This window comes from Halichoerus grypus, chromosome 3, assembly GCF_964656455.1.
Source record: "Halichoerus grypus chromosome 3, mHalGry1.hap1.1, whole genome shotgun sequence".
NCBI lineage: Eukaryota > Metazoa > Chordata > Mammalia > Carnivora > Phocidae > Halichoerus > Halichoerus grypus.
In genome coordinates, this window is record NC_135714.1 from 40,431,977 (window position 1) to 40,446,709 (window position 14,733).

At 39.4% G+C, this 14,733-nt stretch overlaps 1 protein-coding gene across 5 annotated transcripts in view; it reads left to right on the forward strand.

Moving 5' to 3' along the window:
* The window catches only part of CWH43 (cell wall biogenesis 43 C-terminal homolog), a 49,865-nt gene that overhangs the window by 9,236 nt on the left and 25,896 nt on the right, over nucleotides 1-14,733 (forward strand). For 4 of the 5 annotated variants that reach the window (XR_013446339.1, XM_078068591.1, XM_078068590.1 and 1 more), the window contains exons 7-9: nucleotides 4,517-4,774; nucleotides 7,109-7,231; nucleotides 10,775-10,854. Coding sequence is in view for 4 of the 5 variants with exons in the window: in XM_078068591.1 (XP_077924717.1) it covers nucleotides 4,517-4,774; nucleotides 7,109-7,231; nucleotides 10,775-10,854 (461 nt within the window). In the remaining variant the exon portion in view is untranslated. The remainder of the gene's footprint in view (nucleotides 1-4,516; nucleotides 4,775-7,108; nucleotides 7,232-10,774; nucleotides 10,855-14,733) is intronic. The other variant, XM_078068589.1, reaches the window with a different exon arrangement.

Consider the following 14,733-nt stretch of genomic DNA (forward strand, 5'->3'; position numbering starts at 1 on the left):
GCCAGGTGATCCAGAGTGTTGCCCTAGAAGCCCTGTGTGGGTTCGAGACTGTGTAGCCATAAGAGAAGGTGCAGGTTGACTAGCATAATTAAGTACATTTCTTTACACCCTGAGTACCATCACTCTTGCATGGAGATATACGTGTAATCCGCATAGATGGCTCAATTAATGAGCTTGGCCGGGTCCTCATCCTCCTGGAGCTGCGTGAGCAAACCCTTGCAGTCACGGTGAGCTGTTTTACTTGCATGCGTATTTTCTGATAGGCATTCTATATGGGGTCTGTGGAAGTTTGTATGACTAGCATACAGAAGTAACCTTTTTTCTCATCAGAGACGTGCTAAGAAGATTCCTCAAGAAAAGGGCTTTTGTAAATGCCGAATTTGCAGTGAGCAAAAATAGCTTCTCAATCTGTACACCACTGGGGAAAGGGACATGAAGTACATTGGAAGTTTCTTCAGCATGGATAGCATGCCTTTTCTCATGGGATATAAGCAACATGCCTCCTGGGCAGGGAATTGGCAGCTTCACTTTAAACATGGGAAAACCGAGGTCCCCAGAAACATAAACTGTCAGTTAAAGGACAGAAAATCTGAGACCCTCTAGTAGTATGCTGATACTTATTTCCCCAGATAAGTAAAGTCAGACCTAATCTAGTTTTGCTGTCTCTCTGAAGTATTAAATAGTAGTTTAAAAAGACCCCACGGGCAAGCAGATTTGAGGCTTCTAATGGGCTCTTTGCAGTAAAGAGGAAAGCGGGGCCACAATTCATGGGCTTCAGCTCTGTCTCTGTTCACCTGAAATAAGTTGGAGCTCACACAATTACCTAGAAATGGTGCCCCCTTTTCACTGTGACCCATCTCTGGAAACCGTCTCATAAAGCAGAGTATAGAAAAATAAATCTTATTTTTTTTCATTGTATAGTTAAAATTTGCAATCCCGGTGGGTCTCAGCATGAAATAAATCATGGCAATGACCAATAGAATTTTACAAATGCAAAGATACAGGAGCTTTAAATCTTGGTGGCAATTAAATTATTAAAATCAAAGTTCTATTAAAAGAAAAAACAGGTGTACCAAACACATGGAGAGGAGCCCGGTGTACTATACAGTGGTCCTATGATTTTATTGTATGAAAAATTTGATCTATTGAAAACTAACATGTTAGTTATTATAAATATTATTGGAATATTCAGTTACCATTCTGCTTGGTGTCTTAGATACAAAGATTTGGAGGAGATTACTTGGAAGGACTCGGTTTCAAACACAAAACAACTAAGATACAGAGTTGAGTGAAAGAGGCAGAGTGATTAACAGTGTGTGTCATATGCCATCACTGGTATGAAAAAGGGACAGAAATGCCCACACATGCATATATTTCTTTCTATGCATCAGACGATCTCTGGAAATAAGCGGAAGACAAAGTGCTAACAATGGTTGCCTCCATTGGGGGAATTAATGGGTGACGGGCCAGAGAGACTCCGTTTCACCTTTCTGAATTTTGGATTTTGAATTTATAAGCTATTTAAAAATACAGGTGTAGTGGATGTAAAAATAGATAGCCCATTTAAAAATGGAAATTAAAAATAAAAGCAGTAACAGTCAAGGGAATTTGAAAAGATGTTTTCTTCTCCTCCAGGTAATTCTTTGTAGTAAGACAGAAACAACAAAGTCATTTGAATGTCTTTCGTTTAGAATATCAACTCAGGACTCATTCTTTTTTTTTAAAAAAACAGCCTTTGTAAGCTGGTACCAGGAAAAGTTCACTCACACTAATCATCAGAAAAGTGAAACTCAAAATATGATACTGTTTTCATCATTAATTTGATAAAGATTTTTAGAAAATAATTTTGGCAGGGTTCAAAAGGTGAGACTTTGGGCAAGGTTTCTGGAGGAAATGAAGATTGATACAACCTCTTACAAAAGCAGTTGACCATAAGTAATGACTCTTTAAAGTGCTTTTACTGGGGCACCTGGGTGGCTCAGTCGTTAAGCATCTGCCTTCGGCTCAGGTCATGATCCCAGGGTCCTGGGATCAAGCCCCGCATCGGGCTTCCTGCTCTGCAGGAAGCCTGCTTCTCCCTTTCCTACTCCCTCTGCTTGTGTTCCCTCTCTCGCTGTCTCTCTCTGTCAAATAAATAAATAAAATCTTTAAAAATAAATAAATAAAATGCTTTTACCTCTTGACATGGTACTTGTACTTTTAAATCTCTTTTTAAAGGATTATTTTAAGGAAATGATCAAAGATGCAGTAAGAGATTAGTTGACAAAGAAAGCTGTTCCTCACAGTGTTGGAAGCTTCGTAAATGGCCAACAGTAGGAAAATGGTGGCTTGTCTTGTGGTGTATTTATCCATAGTATAGTATATATACATAAAAATGTTTTTGAAAAAAACCAATGTTATGAGAAAATGTTCTTGGATATAATGTCACATAAAGAGAAGAATATAATTCTCAATATGTGGTATGATTCCATTAGTGTAAAAATACTTTTTTATATACATAGAACAAGACTTAAGGGAAAAATACATATGAGTATTGGCTGTGATCAGCTTGGTCTTAGGCAATCCTTAACTGCTTTAAAGTTTTGTATTTTGGGGGCGCCTGGGTGGCTCAGTCGTTAAGCGTCTGCCTTCTGCTCAGGTCATGATCCCAGAGTCCTGGGATCGAGCCCCACATCAGGCTCCCTGCTCCGCGGGAAGCCTGCTTCTCCCTCTCCCTCTGCCCCTGCTTGTGTTCCCTCTCTCACGCCCTCACTCTCTCTGTCAAATAAATAAATAAAAATCTTAAAAAAAAAAGTTACGTATTTTTAAAAATTTCTTTTTTTTTTTTTAAAGATTTTATTTATTTATTTGAGAGAGAGAGAATGAGAGACAGAGAGCACGAGAGGGAAGAGGATCAGAGGGAGAAGCAGACACCCTGCTGAGCAGGGAGCCTGATGTGGGACTCGATCCTGGGACTCCAGGATCATGACCTGAGCTGAAGGCAGTCGCCTAACCAACTGAGCCACCCAGGCGCCCTTTTAAAAATTTCTAAAGCAAATAGTTATTACATTTGTTCATTTCAAAATGAAATAATTTTTTCGTTATTAAAATAACTATTGTCAGATCTAAGTATTGTAAGGTCTTACTGTGGAGTTAACCTCTGTGGGTTGTAAAGGGCTCTGGAATCTGGTTCTCGCGTTCATCGGCGTGATGTTCTTTTTGAAGTGGGGGCAGGGAGGGGTAGGCAGTCCCACAGCATTGCCCTGTGGTGGTACAGATGGAACTCTTTGATGGATGAGAACAAGGGGGCCTGGCTGGAGCCACTTCCTGCTCCCCACTTCTTTTCTGGAGTTCTTGTCCCAGCAGTGAGGAACCTTCTGGAGACATCCTGGAAGGGTGGGTCACATTTATACAACACCAACTGAACTGTCTGTAAAATGTCACATTTGACAGAAAGGTGTTACCCTGATGGATCCCAAATGGGGTGCCGTAAGACCCTGATGTGCTGTCTCAGAACTGATCTCACAGGAACTGGGAGAAATGTTGTGCTCTCAGGTTGGGCTCAGCAAACTAGCAGACATTTACCAAGTGCCTGCTGTGGACCAGGCAGATGGCGTAGCCCTCAACACCGACTAGGCTGCTGGGTCGTGAATGAACCGACTGCAGAACTGCTGACACCGTGACCCACTCCTCCTATCTCAGTCACATCTTTGGGGGACGTGTGCTTGGGAAAGCCCACTTTGATATTGCAGGACAAGGGGCGGCATTTAGGTGGATGGAAAGTCCTTTAGAAAGTTCTTTAAACAAAACTGTCCTAGAAACCACGCTGACTCTCCGTGTTTCCTAATGTCTTGGATCTGGCTAGTTGTTATTTTTTTTTAAACAGTTACTTTTTTTTTTTTTTTTAAAGAGTTTATTTATTTATTAGAGAGAGAGAGCAGAGAGAGAGTGAGAGAGCACAAGCAGGGCCAAGGGCAGAGGGAAAAGCAGATTCCCCACTGAGTGGGGAGCCTGACACGGAGCTCGATCCCAGCATTCTGGGATCATGCCCTGGGCCGAAGGCAGACGCTTAACCGCTGAGCCACCCAGGCGCCCCTGGATCTGGCTGGTTAAATTAAATGGACATATTTTTGGTATTACAGATAATTTCAGGTTTTTTCAGTTTTGTTTTTTTCTATTAGGATCTTAACACAAATAACCTAAAAATGCCTTTTTTTCTCTCCCTGCCCTTCCTGAAGAAATAGCTCTGGACTGAGAATTACTAGACTCACATTCTGTCTCCAGGTTTGCAAGTAACTAGCCGTGTGACCTTGAGCGAATCACGTTAACCACGCTAGACCTCAGTTGCTCATCGGTCTGGAGATTGGACCAGTATGACCTCTAGGTCCCTTCCGGCTCTGAACTTCTCTATATGAGCCTGTTTCTTCTATTAGCCTATTATTTCTTTTCTTTTCTTTTTTTTTTTTTTTAAGAAAATGGAGGAGACTCTTCTGCCTTTTTGTCTGATTCTTTCTCTTTTTCTCTCTGTCACAAACAGGAGCAGCTTCGGCTGCGGGCCTCCTGTACCTGCCCACGTGGGCAGCCGCTGTTTCTGGCTGTGTGCTCGCCCTCTTCACGGCGTCCATGTGGCCTCAAGTGCTTGGACACCTTCTTAGCTCAGGGTCGGGCCCTGGGAAAGCCATGACCATTGCCATGATATTTTATCTTCTAGAGATATTTTTCTGTGCATGGTGCACAGCTTTTAAATTTGTCCCAGGAGGTGTCTACGCTAGAGAGAGATCTGATGTGCTTTTGGGTGAGTATATTTGAAAGGTCTGGATTAAAGTAACTACTTGAAAATACCCTTCAGGCAGACTAGGATTTAGCACTTTACCTGACTGGTGGAGCTAAATAGGATGATCTTACTTTTTTTTTTTTTAAATTAAAATAGACTGTCTTGATAAAAATAAAACTGGAGGAATGTCTAAATTACTACTTAAAAGATTTCTTAATTCATCAGTGAGTTTCAGTAATATTTATTACTGCAAAGGCTTTTTAAGTAAGTTAGTTGTGGGGAAAAAAAACAAGTTTAATCCATAGTAGAGTATAAAGAAATACTATGTAACAGTTGTATTACAGGATATGTTAGGAAAAGGTATGATCTTGGTGCTCATGTTGCGATTTCAGTGTTGGCTTGTAAATATAAAAAGGAATTGTGATTTTTTTCCCCCATATCTTATCTATGATTTTTATTTACCATATTTTTGCCAATACATTTTACATATATGAATCTTAGTCTAAATGATAAATTCCCAAGTCACAGAATAAATATTTTCTATTTCAGTGGTTGTAAACTATGTACCAAAATGAAAATTTCATAAACTTAGCTCAGTTGACTATTTCAAAAATCACCTTCTGGCAAGGAGGAAATTATTGATGAATACAGGCATACACAAATCAAATGTCACCTGTCATTTTAGTTTGAGTAAAACACGTCAAATGCTTCCAGGATAAAAATTGAGGAGACAAAACATGTCCGTAGGGGATTCAGTCCTTGTTTGTTCACAAATGCATTTTTCCATTTGTTCATTAAAAAAATTATTGGGCACCTGTATGTCCCAGGCAGTGCCAGGTGCTGGGGACTGAAGGGACATAGAGTCTCTGCCCATCTGGAACGTCAGCATAGTGGGGACAACACCACACATACAAGTAGACAAATACTTACGGGATTATAGTTGGGGTGAGTGCTGCACAGAGGTCTAGAATTCTACCTGTAGTTCCCCCTGGGCCCTTGGTATTTTTCCAACAACTGTACATTTTCATAGAAACTTTTCTACTCCCTGAGCTAGGCATCTGTCAGGAAAGGCTGATTTGGGAGATTTTTTTTTTAATTATATGAAATGTTTAAAAACAACTGGAGAATTTGCAATTTCTGGTAAACACCCATGCTCTCAACTTAGAGACGTATATTGCTGCTTTTCCTCTTCAATAATCTTGGCTTTGCGAACTGTGTATTTCTTCTGGTTTCTTTCAGGTGTGTGTACTCTGTCCTGCTCTATCTTCTTGTCCAATGCCCTGCTTTTTTCTTACTCCAGCTTGCTTAGGGGTCTGCCATGTGGAGAAAACGAACAACAGTAAGAGCCATTCTAAGCATAAATTTATTTCTTTAGAATGTTATGAATGATGCGCTTTTTTAGTTTTTTTTTTTTCTCACTATTTATGGGACTGCAGAAAGGGCTTTATTACAGCTGCATACAACAAATTTTTTTTTTTTTTAAAGTAAGAGTGACATATTGATAAGGCCACAAAAACTAAGGCAAGTTGGTAATGTTCAGCATAGCTTTTAATACAATTGAAGAGAATCTGTAGTAAATCAGACACTAGTAATACATTTATTGTCAAGTTTACTCCTGCTATTTCCTAAGAATTGCATATAATTTTTTTTTTTTTGCTAGCCTTCCACCTAAGCTTAACTTCTACTTGACATTTCCTAATTTAGATATCGTTCAGTCATACCTCTGTTTCCATTCTCATGGTATAGGACTTGAGAAGGATATAAACTTTACATATAAGTTACATTGTAATGCATCCAAACCAAGCTCAACTTCTTTGGCCGGCCCTCATGGCTCAGTGTGGGTTGTAGTATGCATCCTCTGTGAGCACCTGCACCCCAGGCGAGAATTACTGTCACAAACACTGCTGGATTAAGAATCTACGTTTCTTCCTCCTGTGCTCCTCAACCTGGTGCATTTGAGGTCTTTTCAGTGCAGAAAACTCAGTCCCTAAAGCAGGGACTCAAAAGGCTCCTTTCTGTCGTACTCCACCCTCCTCTGCAAAATCAACAGCAAAGCACACTATTACCAACCTAACAACAAGGAAACACTCAGGAAATGAAAAGACATTCCTCATAGAGAACAGGCTGGAGTCTTCTCATTTAAAGCAGGGTTCCTAGAAACCTAGCTGATTTCTTAGGATCAATCCCAATTATCAAAAGCACCACTAGAGTAATTGCTTAGGTACTGAGATAAATTAACTCAATAGCTGAATTTTCAGGGTATGTCCATTTAAATGAAAGCTAGGCTCCTGGAATTTACCATGGGGAGGATTTTTGGATTAAAATGTAATATGTTCTTGCTTTCTCTCTTAACAGGGACAGTGATGCTAATTATTGGCCTGAATATGCTATTTGGTCCTAAGAAAAGCCTTGACTTTATTCAAACAAAAAATAGTCCTAAAGCACTTTTCAGAAAGAGTGAAAAATACATGAAACTTTGTAAGTTTTGCTTTCTTCTTTTAAAGTACTTAATTATAATAAAATTTCAAACATATATGAAATTAAAAGAGTATAATGAACCCTCATGTACCCTTCACCGAGTTCCAACGATTATTAACATTATGCCAGTGTTGTTAACAGCTGTCTTCCTTACTGGTTTTGGTGAAGTACTTCTGAAGCAAATCTCTGACAGCCTCTCATTTCAACCACAAATACTCTGTATTAGTTTTGTTTCATTTCTCATGTAGATAAGATTATTTAACAGGTAGAATTTCCAAAATGCTTTGTTCTTATTAGAACTATTTCTATTTCAGACTATTTCATTTCTTGTTCTCCTTTTTGGGGAGCTTAAATATGTTAACATTCAGAATATTGATGAACTAGAAGTTCAGAAGTGAAGTGAGTTTACTATTCAATCTGACTAATTTCAAATGGACTGGATTAAATAAAAATGTTTATTGAAAGGATAACATTTGCAGATAGTGTATTAGGATACAAGGAGCTCCATAACCACACAGCATTATGTGGGATACAAAGACGTGTAAAAACAGGTCTCTCCATCATCTGTGACTTGGTATTTTTATAAAGAAGACAAAATATTATAGTGTAAAGAGAAAACAGTTAAGCTAAATAAAATTGTAATATATTTCTAAAAGAGATGTCACAAAGCAGTAAGACCATTATGTAAACACCTTCATATATGTTCCATCATAATTTGAAAAGATTGTATTACAATTTTGGGGACATTTTTAAAATTTAGAGTTTTGTTTTGTGTGTTCTTACGTTTTAGGTATATCTCTTAAAACTAAGACCTGGTAGGTTTTGTTTGTTTTTTAATCCTGACAGTCTTTGTATCTATTGTTGCCATTGTTGTTATTAGTAGCCGTAGTAGAATTAAGAACCAGAATTCTCTAGTTCACTCATCAGATTGAGGCATTTGGAACCATTTATTTACAAAGTTGTTTAGACATTTCTGTGTAATTTTTTTAAAACAGACTTTATTTCTTAGAGCCACTTTTGGTTTGAGCAGAAAGTATAGAGATTCCCCATATACCCACTGACCCCACATACCCTCTGACCCCACATACACATGGCCTCCCCCACTATCAGTACCCCCCACCAGAGTTTATTATTACATTTATTATTATCATTATTTTTTAAAGATTTATTTATTTATTTATTTAGAGAGAGCATGAGTGGGAGGGACAGTGGGAGAGGGAGAGAGACTCTCAAGCAGACTCCAAACCCTGGCAACTACTGATCTTTTTACAGCCTCCATTGTTTTGCCTGTTCTCCACCTTCAGTCTCATCTTTCAGCTTGAAAATGTAATCTAGTTTTGTGATTTCTCATGCATTATTATTTATTTCTGTCATCTTACTTTGCTTTTGCTTTTTCTACCTTCTCTAGGCATATTTCTCCCTCTTTTTCTTCTTGCTTTCTTTTGCGTTGATTGGGTTTTCTTTTTTTCTTATCCTCTCTTTTCTACTCCACTTTCTAGTTTGGAAATTATACTTTCAATTTCTATTCTTTTAGTAGTTGGGTTTTTTTTTTTTTTTCCTTCTCTCAGTACATTGAAGATACTGTTCTGTTATCTGGTTTCAGTTCTTGCTGTTGAGAAGTGAGCTGTCAGCGTAATCTCTGCTCCTTTGGAGATCATGTCCCTTTTTTCTCTGGCAGCTCTTAGGATTTCTCTGTGTTTTGGTGTTCTGGAGTTTTACTGGGATATATCTGGATGTGACTCCCACCCCGCCCCTGCCCCTTCCATCTTCCCCCCCTTCTTGCTTATTAGTGTTTGGGCTTTCTGAATCTGAAGAATCATGTCTTTTATCACCGCTGGAAAATTCTCAGTTTTATTTCTGCAAATATTGCCGCTTTTCCATTCTTTCTCTTCTTCCTTTCTGACTCCAGTTAGATTGTGTTGGATCTTCTTAGTATCTTCTCCGTGTCCCTTAACCACTTTCATAGTATCTACTTTTGTTTTTAAGCTGTCCCTTGCACTAATTCTCTATTCAGCTTTGTCTACTGCTACCTTTCTTGTCCACTGAGTTTCTAATTTCAATTATTTATGTTTATTATATAATTTTATTTCTAGAAGTCTATTTTATTTCTTCACACATTTTCTGAGTCATTAATTTAATCTATTTCTTAGTCATCCTGTTGAATACCCTCTTTTATTTTTTGACACGTTAAGCATGCTTATTTTGTATTCTGATTCTAAAAGCTGCAATATCGGGGTACCTGGGTGGCTCAGTCGTTAAGCGTCTGCCTTTGGCTCAGGTCATGATGCCAGGGTCCTGGGATCGAGCCCCGCATCGGGCTTCCTGCTCAGTGGGAAGCCTGTTTCTCCCTCTCCCACTCCCCCTGCTTGTGTTCCCTCTCTCACTATGTATCTCTCTGTCAAATAAATGAATAAAATCTTTAAAAGCTGCAATATCTGAAGTATTTGTGAGTTTGATTCTACAGGGTTTTTTCCCCTGATGGGTTCTGCTCATGGAGACTTGTTTTCTTGGATATTATTTATTGCATATATTGATGGTTCTTGGAATACTTTCAGGGAAGATCCCTTAAAACCTGTGTCGCAGGGGTGCCTGGGTGGCTCAGTCGGTTAAGCATCTGCCTTCGGCTCAGGTCACCACCTCAGGGTCCTGGGATTGAGCCCTGCATTGGGGTCCCTGCTCAGCAGTGAGTCTACTTCTCCCTCTCCCTCTCCCTCTGTGATCTCTCTTGATCTTGCTCTCTCTCAAATAAATAAATAAAATCTTTAAAAAAACCAGACAAACCTGAGTTGCAAGTATGGGTAATGCATACATATCACACATGAAAATTAACCCAGGAATTAGACTTCTCCTTTGCACAAAATCCTTGACTAATAGATTTAATAATTTCATAAAATTATTATTTTTCACTCAAGTATAGTTAACATACAGTGTTATATTAGTTTCAGGTTTACAGTATAATGATTCAACAGCTCTATCCATTACTCAGTGCTCAACACAAGAGTATTCTTAATTCCCATCACCTATTTCACCCATTCCCCACCCACCTCCCCTCTGGTAACCAGCAGTTTGTTCTCTAGAGTTAGTCTGTTTTTTGTTTGTCTCTTTTTTCTGTGTTCATTTGTTTTGTTAAATTCCACATATGAGTGAAATCATATAGTATTTGTCTTTCTCTGACTTATTTCACTTAGCATTATTCCCTCTACATCCATCCATGTCATTGCACATGGCAAGATTTCATTCTTTTTTATGGCTCAGTAATATTCCATTGTGAATATATAAACCACATCTTCTTTATCCATTCACCTATGCAAGCTGGTGCAGCCACTATGGAAAACACTATGGGGGTTCTTCAAAAAGCTAAAAATAGAACTACCATGTGATCCAGTAATTCCTCTTCTGGGTATTTACCCAAAGAAAATTAAAACATGAATTTGAAAAGATCTATGCACCCCTATGTTTATTACAGCATTATTTGCAAAAAAAATTATTTTTAAAAAGACAAACTTAGTTTCTTTTAAACAATTATTTCTTCTTTCTGTTTAGTTTTGTGGCTGCTTGTTGGTGTGGGGCTATTGGGATTAGGAGTACGGCATAAAACCTATGAGAAGAAATTGGGCAAAGGGGTAAGTAAGGAAAACTTCTGATATAGAATTTTATATGGTATGTATGCATATGCATCTATTTGTACACTTTTCATTATGTTTGAACTGTAGATCTGCATCTTATGACTTCAGGGCCCTGTAAACCATCTCTTGAAGCCTTAGGTCATAGGCTGATAACATGATAGAATTATTTCATGAAGTTGGGTTCTTGGGATAGACCCATTTATTAAAGGCAAGATGCTCATAATTTTGTTGTATGAAGTTATATTTTCCATTCCATGATTTAACATATCTAAACTATGAAATAAAGAACTATTTTATAATGGGCTTTTTTGTACTGTTTGGCAGATACTGCTGAAGGCAACAATATAAGAGTTTGATTTACAAATGATCTTATAGATAATTCTTGAATTTGAAGATTTTGGGTAGCTTATGTATTGCTGGGTCATGGAAGTTTTCCTGTCTTCCCTTTCTCTCTTGCTGTCTACGGTTTTAAATATTTTACTGTCCCTTTCTCTTCTAGATAGATGGGCAGAAGAAAGAGTAAGTTGCAGTGTTGTGCTTTCTCTCTGCTCTGGTGAAGTTTGATGTGATTCATAATGCAGTTAGAGTTACAGTTTTGGCTAAAGCAGAATTTGAGGGTTAACTTTGAATTTTAGTATTCTGTATTACCAGGCAGATTTTTTTTTCCATATAAATAAAAAGCTATGCTGAGGACAGAGACCATGCTTCTCTTATTTACCTTTGTAATTCCAGCATCTCACAAAGTGTTTGGCACATATTCAGAACTCAGTAGCGGTTCCTTTTTTTTCCTTTTTTTGTAACTATTCCTTAATAAGTAAATAATTCACTATATGGTCTCTCTCTTTTGTCCTTTAATTGTTAGTTGTTGTTACTGCAACATAACGTCGGTCAGAAGAAGACACCTAATGTCAGCCAGGGACTCTTTTCAAAAGGAGTAATTGCAGTTGGATTTAATACCTGTTTTTTTAATTCATTCATTCATTTGATAAATGCTTACTGAATGTCTCTTGTGTGCCTGGTTCCAGGGGTATAAAGGTAAACAAATTGGACAAGACCCTTGCTCTCATGGAGTTTACATTCTAGTAGGGGAGAAAGATGGTATTCAGAGGAACAAATAAAACCATCGCTTTAGATCAGGCTGCTCAGAAGCAAATAGGATTATGAAGTAGAGAGTAACGGGGTCTGGGTGGTTAGAGAAGGCTGCTCTGAGGACGTGATGAGATTTGAGTTGAGACTTGAAAGCTAAAATGAAGCCAGTTACTCACAGAGCTAGGGGTAGAGGATTCGGGCAGAGGGCACGCGTGTACAGGGCTGAGGGGAAATGAGTGTGGTGTGTTTGAGGCCCACCGGGGTGGCTGGTGTGGCTGAAATTTGGTGAGTAAGGGGAAGAGTGGTAGAAGATGGGGACGGGGAGGCTGGGGAGGGTCCTATCATAGAGGGCCTCACAGAGCACAGTGAGGCATCCTCATTTGATTTTTCTTGCAGTGGAAGCCACTGGAGTATTTCCAGCAGGAGCATGAAGAAACATGACATATGTATCAGTTTGGCTGCTCTGTGAAGGATGGATTGTAGAGTAGAAGTAGGGAGAGAAGTTAGAAGGCTTTTTCAGTTGTCCAGGAGAAAGACCGTGGACGTTTGGATGGGTGCGGTAGGTAGTGGAGTTGGAGAGAAGTGGATAGACTTAGAATATATAGTTTACCCTTGAACAACATGAATTTGAACTGCGCCAATGCAGATTTTTTTCAGTAAGTATGGGCGGAACATTTTTTGGAGATTTGCGACAGTTTGAAAAAACTTGCAGGCAAACCGTACTACCTAGAAATAGTGAAAATTTCAGAAAAAGGTATGTTGTGAATGCATAAAATATATGTAGATACTAGTCTATTTTGTCATTTACTAATAAAGTATACACAAATTTATTATAAAAAGTTAAAATGTATCAAAACTTGCACACACAAACCCAGACCGTACATGGCACCATTTGTAGGGGAGAGAAATGTAAACAAACATATAGATGCAGTATTAAATCATAACTGCATAAAATGAAGTGTGGTACATACTGTACTTCTGTAATTATTTCCTAGTCACCTCCTGTTGCTATCGCAGTGAGCGCAAGTGTTGTATCAGTTTCAAATGCTGTGTGATGCTGATCTCCAGGTGAGCAGTTCGTCTCTCTAGTAAATTTCTTATTACAGTAAAAAGTGATTGGCACCTCCATGGCTCAGGCAGTTAAGTGTCTGACTCTAGATTTCAGCTTAGGTCATGATCTTGGGGTCACGGGATCGAGCCCCGTGTCCGGCTTAGCTCAGAGTCGGCTTGTCCCTCTCCCTCTGCTCCTCCCCCTGCTCTGTCCCTCTCGCTCTCTCTCTCTTGCTCTCTTAAATAAATAATTTTTTTTTTAAAAAGGTGATCTCTTGTGGTTCTCATGCATTTTTGACTGTAAATAATACCATAGACCTTGAATAACACCATGGGACCCATACAAAGCACCACTAGTGATGCTAGAAGGGCTCCCAATGAGCAGAGAACAATCATGACAAGAAAAAGTTGAATTGCCCAATATGCTATAGATTGGGGCCTGCAGCCCCATTCACCAGCATCTTGAAAGAAATGAAGCCAGTGTAAGGACCACTGTAAAAAAAGAAAAGGGAATTCGTGAAGCTGTAGCCGCAGCCACACCCACAGGCATGAAAACCCTGCACTTTTTGCAAAATACCTTTTTATATCATATTGAAAAGGCACCTTTTGTGCGGGTGCAGGATTGCTGTATGAAAGGCACACCTATAGACCAACATGACTTGAGAAAAAGTGAAATCCTTATATAACAACAAAGCAAAAGGAAGGTGAAAGATCTAAAGCTGGAGAATTTAATTTTAGAAAGGTTTGGCTTAAAAAAAGGTCAAGATAACAGGAGGAGCAGCTTCTGCCCATCAGGGGGCAGCAGACGAGTCCCCAGACACCATGAAGGAAGTCATGGCGAAAGGATATCTGCCTGAACAGGTTTTTAATGCAGGTGAACGTACCCTATTGTGGAAAAAAAATGCCACAAAGGACATCTATTAGTATGGAAAAGAAGCGAGCACCAGGATTTAAGACAGGAAGGGATGTGCTAACTCCACTGTTCTGTGCAAATGCAGCTGGGCTTATGATGAGGACTCTCTTTATCTATAAAGCTGTTCACCCTGAGCCTTGAAGGGAAAAGGTAAACACCAGCTACCAGTCTTTTGACTGTACAACAAGGAGGCCTGGGCAATGAGAACCCTTCTTCTGGATTGGTTCCATCGATGCTTTGTCCCTGAAGTCAGAAAGTACCTTGCCAGTAAGGATGGCCTTTTATAGTTCTTTTGATAGGAGACAATGCCCCAGCCACCCAGGACCCCATGAGTTCAGCACGGAAGACATCAAAGTGGTCTGCTTGCAACCCCTCCTCCCCCCCCGCCCCCATCTCTGATTCTAGATCAGGGAGTCACATGGCCCTTTCAGGCCCATTACCCACAATACTCTGAGAAGGAATTGTCAGTGCTATGGAGGAGAACCCTGACAGATAGGACAGCATGGAAGTCTGGAAGGATTACACCACTGAAGATGCCATTGCTTAGCAAAAGCCATGAAAGCCATCAAGCTCAAGACAATACGTTCCTGCTGGAGAAAACTGTGTCCAGATGCTGTACATGACTTCACAGGATTTATGACAGAGCCAATCAAGGGAATCATGAAAGGGATTGTGGGTAATGGCAAAAATGGTGGAGGCTGAAGGGTTTTAAGGTATGAGTCTTGGAGAAATTCAAGAGCTAACAGACAGCACAGCAGAGGAATGAACGGGAGACGACCTGATGGAGGTGAGTGCTTCTGCAGCAGTACCAGGCGGTGAGAAAG